The sequence below is a fragment of the Lagenorhynchus albirostris genome, chromosome 1 (genome assembly GCF_949774975.1).
Source record: "Lagenorhynchus albirostris chromosome 1, mLagAlb1.1, whole genome shotgun sequence".
Taxonomy (NCBI): domain Eukaryota; kingdom Metazoa; phylum Chordata; class Mammalia; order Artiodactyla; family Delphinidae; genus Lagenorhynchus; species Lagenorhynchus albirostris.
Window position 1 is genome coordinate 50,280,537 of NC_083095.1, and position 9,415 is coordinate 50,289,951.

General features: G+C 39.3%; 1 protein-coding gene across 2 annotated transcripts; it reads left to right on the top strand.

Annotated features, from left to right (window-relative positions):
- The first annotated feature begins 30 nt into the window (after positions 1 to 30).
- Positions 31 to 7,493, top strand: VCPKMT (valosin containing protein lysine methyltransferase). Of its 2 annotated transcripts, XM_060142870.1 has the most exons (6): positions 31 to 794; positions 891 to 1,001; positions 1,169 to 1,241; positions 3,063 to 3,182; positions 4,150 to 4,254; positions 6,365 to 7,493. In XM_060142870.1, exons 1-6 carry the CDS (start codon positions 322 to 324, stop codon positions 6,377 to 6,379), a joined length of 897 nt encoding a protein of 298 aa, XP_059998853.1. In that variant the 5' UTR covers positions 31 to 321; the 3' UTR covers positions 6,380 to 7,493. The 2 variants fall into 2 exon arrangements, with proteins under 2 accessions (XP_059998853.1, XP_059998855.1); XM_060142872.1 differs by lacking the exon at positions 3,063 to 3,182.
- The last annotated feature ends 1,922 nt before the right edge of the window (positions 7,494 to 9,415 follow it).

Genomic DNA, 9,415 nt, shown 5'->3' on the forward strand with positions numbered 1-9,415 from the left:
CCATAATCCCAAAGAATTTAAGTGATGTAAACTTCAGAGGGATAACTTTTTCTTCACCGTTAAACGCAGTCACAAGCTTCTTGCAACCATTTTTACGCATTCTGAAGAAAAATTAGGAGCATGTTAGGAATTCTCTGTAAGCAGGATTATAGCCATCCTTGGTAGGATCTTGGAAGCTGCCTTGATTTAAGGCCAGTAATAAAAAAAAAAAAAAACAGTGTGAATCAACCTCCAACTAGATAAAAACACTCAGGTTGGCTTTGTCCGGAAAAGTAATTTCAACTGCCCGTTCGTTGAGGCAGACTTGTAATTTAGGGGAGAATGAGGCGGTTCCGCGCGCAGGGTAAGCCTTGGCCTGCGGCTGGGCCACGCCGGTGGAACGTCGCCTTCCGGTCTTTGTGTCTTCGCGCACGCGCTATGGCGCCAACTCCGCCTCCTGGAGGCGCCGGGCCCCTTGCAAGGCGGGGCCCGGGGCGGTCTTGTGGGTGTGACGTCACTGCGCTCGATACTCAGTGTTGCCGGGCGGCGATGGCGGCTCCCCTGGAGTCCTCCGGGGAGGAGCAACTGCGGAACTTTGTGCGAGTTTTGGAGAAGCGAGATGGCACGGTGTTACGACTACAGCAGTACGGCTCCGGCGGCGTGGGTTGCGTTGTTTGGGACGCTGCCATCGTCCTTTCTAAATACCTGGAAACGCCCGGGTTTTCCGGCGATGGGGCCCACGCGCTGAGCCGGCGGTCGGTGCTGGAGCTGGGCTCTGGCACCGGGGCCGTGGGGCTCATGGCTGCTACCCTCGGGTAAGAGCTTGGCGGGAGGGGACGCCGCTTTTCGGGAAACCCCGGTTACTGGCTTCCCATCCTTGTGCCTACACCTCAGTCACCGTTATTTTATAGGGCAGATGTCATAGTCACCGACCTAGAGGAATTGCAAGACTTGCTGAAGATGAATATTAATATGAACAAGCATCTTGTCACTGGTTCTGTTCAAGCCAAGGTACTGAAATGGTTTGTATGGCCTTTCAGCTTGTTTTAAGATAACTGTAGTTTGCTTTAAATTGTGTTACACTAAAAGCATGGTTAATACGAAGGGGACTTTCTGGGTCTTGTTTGTAAAACAGGAATATTTTAAATTAGTGAAACAACAGTTTAAAATATTGGTTGACATTTTTAAGGGGGGAAGAAATAGAAGACTTTCCTTCTCCTCCAGACTACATCCTGATGGCCGACTGCATATACTATGAAGAGGTGAGTATTTAATAGTGAAGGCTCTTCCTTTAGAAGATTTAAACCGTATTTGGTGGATTCTAAAGCACGCATTTCTTCGCATTTTAACATCTCTGAATGCAGGATATTTGTTCCATAGTTGATGACACAGTAAAGAGAAAATAAAGGTCACCAGGAACTACATATATATACACTCATGATTAACATAGAGGTCCATGAAGCATATCGAGAAAAGTGTTATGTGCATTTTGCGAGAGGTGTCTGTAAAATTTTTAAAGGATTTTGCCATTTGGATCTCCTGTAAAAGACTAAGATTTCTTCTTTTTTTTTTTTTAGTTATTCCTAGTGAATGTGTTAATCATGACATTAATAATTAAGTTGCATCGTAAAGAATTCATTGTTCTGTGGCAAAATTTATTATATTTATATAATGATTTTTTTTAGAATATCAGTTTGTGTAGTGTTGTGGGCATCACTCATGTTTTTCAATAATGAGCATTGAACCAACTTATGTTCTAGTTAGGGTTGGACTTGCTTTTGTAGGTAAATTGTTGATTGTTTAAATCCCAAGTTAAATTATATTAAATTAAATTTTAAGAGTGCAGTCAATTTCATTTGTTTACCCATGGGGACTCCAAAATGCAATCACTTGAATCCTTTCTCTGGAAACTGAAATTAATATGATGGTTGATTAGTTAAGAAGAGTTTACTAATCATCAGTTACAGAGCTGTAACTACGTTTACTTGTTTGGATTGATTCAAAGATGGATGAATTGCCAAAGAAGATACACAGAGTGCCAACAAACACATGAAAGAATGTTCAACATCACTAATCATTAGAGAAATGCAAATCAAAACTACAATGAGATATCATCTCACACCAGTCAGAATGGCCATCATCAAAAAATCTAGAAACAATAAATGCTGGAGAGGGTGTGGAGAAAAGGGAACCCTCTTACACTGTTGGTGGGAATGTAAATTGGTACAGCCACTGTGGAGAACAGTATGGAGGTTCCTGAAAAAGCTACAAATAGAACTACCATATGACCCAGCAATCCCACTACTGGGCATATACCCTGAAAAAACCATAATTCAAAAAGAGTCATGTACCAAAATGTTCATTGCAGCTCTATTTACAATAGCCCAGAGATGGAAACAACCTAAGTGTCCATCATCGGATGAATGGATAAAGAAGATGTGGCACATATATACAATGGAATATTACTCAGCCATAAAAAGAGACGAAATTGAGCTATTTGTAATGAGGTGGATAGACCTAGAGTCTGTCATACAGAGTGAAGTAAGTCAGAAAGAGAGAGACAAATACCGTATGCTAACACATATATATGGAATTTAAAAAAAAAATGTCATGAAAAGCCTAGGGGTGAAACAGGAATAAACACACAGACTTACTAGAGAATGGACTTGAGGCTATGGGGAGGGGGAAGGGTAAACGGTGACAAAGCGGTAAAGAGGCATGGACATATATACACTACCAAACGTAAGGTAGATAGCTAGTGGGAAGCAGCCACATAGCACAGGGAGATCAGCTCGGTGCTTTGTGACCGCCCGGAGGGGTGGGATAGGGAGGGTGGGAGGGAGGGAGACGCAAGCGGGAAGAGATATGGGAACATATGTATATATATAACTGATTCATTTTGTTGTGAAGCTGAAACTAACATACCATTGTAAAGCAATTATACTCCAATAAAGATGTTAAAAAAAAAAAAAGATGGATGAATTGTAGGGAAATTATAATTACCCCCCCACCTCCCCTACTCCCTTTTATAGTAAACATATAAATTTTTAAAAGTCATAAAAATCATATTCCTTTTTGAACAGTCTTTGGAGCCACTGTTGAAAACCCTAAAAGATCTCAGTGGATCTGAGACTTGTATTATATGTTGTTATGAACAACGAACAATGGGAAAAAATCCAGAAATCGAGAAAAAATATTTTGAGGTGAGTACTCTACTAGATCTACCTTTGTAGTGATTACCCTTCAGAGAGGCTATATGTGACTTTGTGTTAAAGTGTATTGTGGTAATTTTAAGTAGGGAAAACATTCTGCTTGTATGAACCCAAGGAGAGGATCAGGATCCTTCATAGCACACCATTCTAATAACCGCCAGCCTCCCTCCCCACCGCCTTTTTAATCTTTTCTGGTTATTTATTTATTTTTCTTTTCTAACTTGTCGATCTGTAAAACAATGTAAAATAATAATGTGACACCCTTGTCTTTCCTGAGAAAGTTTTCAGCGTTTCTTTATGAAACATGTTGCTGGCTTTTAGGAACATGTTAATGATGTGTATATTATTTTTGGAGATGACATCATAGAAACATGACATGTGGTATCTTTTTATTTTAGTGTTTTCCACTGTATTTTTATGACCAGTGTATCCTACCTATTTCGAGATTTTTCTTTTTTTTTTCTTTTGAAAGAATTAAAGACCCACAGGAAGTTGCGGAAGTAGTACATAGAATCCCATTTATCCTTCACCCATCTTCCTCCAGTGGTCACCCAAGCCCTTTTTATGGGCAAAAATCCACCACATTACAAGTGACTCCTCATAAGGGTCCATCTGTATAGCTTTGCAGTTTTATCCTCTGAAAGGGTTACTTTGGGTAAAGTGACTCTTCATGACTCTGCCTCAGATATATGATGAAATGGTTTTTTAATTTTATGTTTTTCTTGAATATGAAGAATGTTAATAAACTTTTGAAATAATGTATAATTGAAAATTTTATTTTATTAATCAATTTCAGTTGAGTTAAAACATGTAAAATGCACATGTATCAAGTGCTTAGCTGAGTTTTTCATGTGCCCCTCCCCAGTCAGTACTCCAAAGGTAACCACCATTCTGATTTCTGTCACCACAGGATAGTTCATATTATTAACTATAAAGTATATCTTTTTTAAATTTATAGCTTCTTCAACTAGACTTTGACTTTGAAAAAATTCCTTTGGAAAAACATGATGAAGAATATCGAAGTGAAGATATTCACATTTTATACATCAGAAAGAAAAAATCGGTAAATACATATTTGGCTTTTCATCCTCTGAAGCAATTTCATTAGCTGGACACTGTCTCTGAGCTTGTGTGTGATGTAGATGTTAATTTTCAAGTGGGGAAACAGCTTTGATGAGTCACTGGACTCGGGCACTAACTCTCAGTGTTAAGATTGCCTAACCTACCTGGCCTCAGGTTTTTCCTCTAAAATAAGGCAGGCTTCTTTTGTAAAGGTCTTTTTTAGCTGTAAATTGTATAGCTTTATTATTGGGCATTACCTCAGACAAGGAACTTAACTATTTATAAATTTCTGTTATCTGTTAGAGGTTTTAAAATGCCAGTTCTGTCCTTCGTGAACTCTCTCCAACCATTCATATGTTTTTTAATGGTCCAAGTAAACTATAAAAAGGTAGATCTGTCCAATAAAGAAAAATGCATTCAGTTAAGTAGAATTTATATATGTTCCCCTTTTTGGTTGCTTCCTTTACCTGTTATACTAATTACATTTTATGCACATTGCCTCTCTGATGCCTAGAATTTGAACCTGTAGAAAGGAAGAATTGTATCTCATCCATTTTTGTCCTCCAGCACCTTCTATATATGTGACTGGTATATGGCAGGGGCAAGATGAGTTTTATGAATTGAGAGTGCTAAATTTACTTAGTTCCATTTGTTTCTATTATCTTTCCTTTGAATTTGTGATGAAGTTTTCTGATTATGTGAATTCTTGCCAAAAGCAAATAATGTGTAATTTTTGGAGTCAAGACTAGGTGTTGAGACTGTAAGGAAAGAAGAGCTGTAGGATTAGTAATTCAGATCAATTATTATGTGGCATGGCGCTAGAGACAAAAAGACAAATTTAAAATGTTTTGTGCCTTAAGGGATCCGGTTTTAGCTGAAACTGTTGTATAGTTTTAAAAGTAGATTTTTTTTTTTTGAGGCATAAAGATTTTGTGTTTCCTAAATATGAAGCCTTTTTTTTCTTCAGAGAATCATTTGTTTCTTTAACTTGATATAACTTACATACTATAAAGTTTACCCTTTTAGAGTTTACAGCGATTTTTAGTATATTCACAGAATTGGACAACCATCACCACTTTTTAAACATTTTCATCACCCCAGAAAGAAACCCCATACCTGTTAGCAATTACTTCTTTATCCTGCCTCCCCCAACCCCTGACAACCACCAGTCTGTATCTCTGTGGATTTGCCTGTTCTGGATATTTCATACAGATGGAATCACACATTATGTGGCTTCCTGTGTCCGGCTTCTTTCATTCTGCAGTGTTTTCAAGGTGCATCCATGTTTTATAGTTGAATAATATTCCTTTGTATAGATATTACCACATCTTATCCATCCATTCATCAGTTGATGGGCATTTCTGTTGTTTCCACTTTTTGGCTCTAGGGAATAATGCTGCTGTGAATATTCATGTAAGAATTTTTGTGTGGCACATGTTTCAAATCTCTCCAGTGTATGTATACCCAGAGTAGAATTGCTAGGTCATACAGAAACTCTACATTTAACTTTTTGAGGACTTCCCAAACTGTTCCAAAGCTACTATACCATTTTCCTTTCTCACCAGCAATGTCTGCAGGTCGCAGTTTCTCCACATCCTCACTAATACTTATTGTTGTCCATCTTTTTTATTGTAGTCATCTTAGTAGGTATGAAGTGGGTTTTATTTCCCTAATGACTGATGATGTTGAGTATCTTTTTTTTACTGACCTTTTGTACATCTTTACGGAAATCCTTTGCCTACTTTAAAATTGAGTTGACTTTTCACTGTTGGGTTGTAAACATTCTTTATATATCCTGGATACTAGACCCTTACCAGATATATGACTTCCAAATACTTTCTCCCATTCTGTGGGTTGTCCTTTCGTTTTCTTGATAGTGTGTTCTTTGAAGCACAGAGGTTTTTAATTCTGATGATGTCCAATGTATCTGTTTTTTCTTTGGTTGCTTGTACTTTAGGCATCAGCAAAGACCATCTCTAAACATTATGAATGGCTGTTCATTTGAATTGCATTAGCCATTACTAGGAATATTACCTAGTATTAAGTACCCGGTAAATACTTAATTTATGATAAGAACTCAGTGTTTTAAGGTTTCCATTTTTTTCTTATAGAAATTTCCGTCGTGAAATCTAGTCATCTTACCCAAGCCTCTAACAACGTGGGTAAGCTAACATTGTGAATGGAGCATGTGAATACAGCATGGGAAGATTGTGTTCACAGATTTTACCAGCATGTCCTTAGGGATCCGATATATAGACAACCACCACGGGCTGCCTGCATTACGAAAAATGATTGACTGACTGCCTGCCTGCCAGCCAATGGGCCTGAAATCCAACTTAGTTTACTTTTAGATCGGCATCAAGTTCTGCTTAAAAGAAACATGTTTCAGTCACTCCTCAAATAAAAATAGGTACTGAGGTTAGCCTAAAGTCTGCCAAAAATAGTGAAAGTAGCATGGCTGACTTGGCGTATTTTCAGGAAAGTAGAGATAAGTTGATCCGGTTTCTAAAGAGAAATATCAATTACTATTTAATAATGTTTAAATTCAAATCAATAAATTTTAGCTTGTCTTCAAGATAAATTTAAAAGGTTTTTATTTTAACGTATTTATGCAGTGGTTTTTATCGTTAAGTATCTTCCACTTCATTGCTTTTAAGATAACTTTAATACTTGTGTTCTTTTACTTTAAAAAAAAAACATGAAAATACTGTTTTGTGGCCAAGTTCTGTGCTTTTCCTTCACCACACTGACTACAGTATAATTTACTATGGGAGTTAGCTAGTAGATTATACCATAGTCAGTTGATAAAGATGAAAGTAAGATATCGGGAGACTGGGAGGGAGGAAAAGGTATCTTTACAAAATTGTTTATTGGAGAATGGAGTGAAAATAAAAAGTCCGGCTTCAGGCTGTCGCATTGATGTGGCTCCTGCACTTTCCCTCACGTATAGCTTCCAGGAAAATGCGGCTAAAGTCACTGGTGTTAACTTGTTTATATGAAACAGAGAAAAGTATTTAAATGACTACAAATGTAGTTCTGTATACGTTTATCAAATGATTTTGATTCTGTGTGGTCTCTGTTTTATGTTCTCATGAGAATCGTCTGTTCACAGACTGATCTATCAGGACTTCAGTCGCATGGTTCCAAAGTGTAGTGGTAACCAGATGGAATTCTGGTACTTACAGGCATTGGTGCTAGGTGGCACAATGTATATGTTAAAATAAACATTGTTTTTGAGATCCTGTGACTTTGAGAATGTTTCAGAAATAGCTTTTGAGAAAATGAACATTTAAAGACGGTGACTGGTTTCCAGAAAGAGCAAAAGCAGCCCTAGAGAAATTAAGGATTGACATCAAGAGAACAGTTCTTTCCTTCAGGCTTGCTTCAATCTTTAATGTTTGTTCTGCTGTTTTTTTTGTTTTGTTTTGTTTTTTGCCAAACTGCTCTTAGCATTTCATTAAGCAGTTTACTAAGCAGTTAGTGTAACCTAAGTATATGATACTTTTTTAGTTACAAATAATACCAGGTATTACTAGTGAAGTCTTAGAACAAACGACCACTTTCTGGCTTGTTTCATAACATTATAGAACTTGGTAGAAATTAGTTTAACATTCACCAGCAATAGTAGTCCATCCAGATTCCTCAGATACCCTTCACCCTCCTCCCATTTTCACTGTACTTCTAAAAAGAGTCGCTGTGGGTCTTCCCTGAAGTGCCCTTGACAGTCCTGTAATGAAAGCCCAGCTCCTTTACCTCAGACAGGTGACCATACACCAGAACTTCCTGGAGGGGTTGGGCTGAAGTCAGCCTCTTTGCAGCTTAGCCAGAATCACACCCTTGCTTGTGTGTGCTTCCTCTTCTTTCATGTCCTGTTCCCACTCCTTTACTTATCACCTCCTTAATAAGTCACTTGCATACATTCATTGTCATCTGTTTCTGGGGAACTGACCTAATGGTACTGACTACAGAATTAAGTAATTTGTAACAGAAAGTCAAGTGAGTTTTATTAGCTTATTCTGGAATAAGGCCAAAGCAGAGGTTAAAAGGTGCCAATCCCCACGTTCTAGGATCAGAGAACCACGGTGATTAGGACCAGTGAGCACTGCAGGGCTTACTGAGGGGTGCCAGATCAGATAGCACGTGCTATCACTAACCACCATCCCACAGACACCTGGGGAGGCCTGGGAGAGGTCTTCTGGAGAAGTGCAGTGTTGGGGAAAGGGATTTAGTCCTTTGAGCTCTCATGAGGGAGGGAACGGAGTGCATCTGTACTCAGAAACCACAGGAGGGAGACCTGAGGGAGTAATTCAAGACCCAGGATGCCTCCAAGAAGGGGAGACAGCACCTTTTCCACCTGGTGTGGTTTGTCTTTACTCAGCAGATGAACACATCTGTTTAATCCCAGAGCGTGGGAATGGAATTGGAGAGGCACTGCGGGGACTGTCAGGCAGAGAGGCGTTAGAGATGGATCGTGCCGGCCTGAGGACTTGCGCAGCAGCATGGGGAGGTTAAAAGGCAGGTGATGCAGCAGATGAGTGAGGCGTGATGCCACTGTCTGGGGGTCAGCCAGAATATAGGCAACTTTGAAATCTCAGTGGACTGCCAGGGCCAGGAGGAACTGCTCAGTAGTGGGCCTCTGGTCTTCCAGGCGAGTGGGGGTTGCCGCTGTGCACAATGAAACACATAAGCTGCTTACCACAGTGCAGTGATGGCCAATTAGAAAGCCACCCCCCAGTAAGGCGGTGCTTCTCAAACTAGCTGTACATGGAAAGCTAAAAGCAAGCAGACCATGTCCAGGTCCCATCCCAGTCCAGTTAAACCAGAGGCATGGTATTTTTTGGTGAAGGGCTCTGGATGGTTTTAATGTTTAGCCTAAATTGAGAACTACTGCAATAAAGAAACCTCTTCTAGCATCTGCCTCCCAAGAAGGGAGCGAAGAAAAGGAAAGAGAAGTCTAAAAACCATCTGTGATTAAAGTGGGTCTATACTTTAAAGGGAGGGAAAGAGCTTTGAATCCGATGTGGCATTTTCTATGAAATGGTTTTAAAATAAACAGGGCTGAGTTTTAGAAACTAAATAGCTGAAAGTTTAGAGAATCTGGCCGAGAGGGTAAAGGTGATGCTACTCAAGAGTAAGGGGGGATTCAAGAGCTGGGAAAAGAA

What these genes read in the sequence shown, in the direction of transcription:
- VCPKMT (XM_060142870.1), top strand. Translation starts at nt 322, where the DNA reads ATGAGGCGGTTCCGCGCGCAGGGTAAGCCTTGGCCTGCGGCTGGGCCA. An exon ending in ACTGCATATACTATGAAGAG is followed by an intron (nt 1,242 to 3,062) that starts GTGAGTATTTAA and finishes CTTTTTGAACAG; the next exon opens with TCTTTGGAGCCACTGTTGAA. An exon ending in TCGAGAAAAAATATTTTGAG is followed by an intron (nt 3,183 to 4,149) that starts GTGAGTACTCTA and finishes TTAAATTTATAG; the next exon opens with CTTCTTCAACTAGACTTTGA.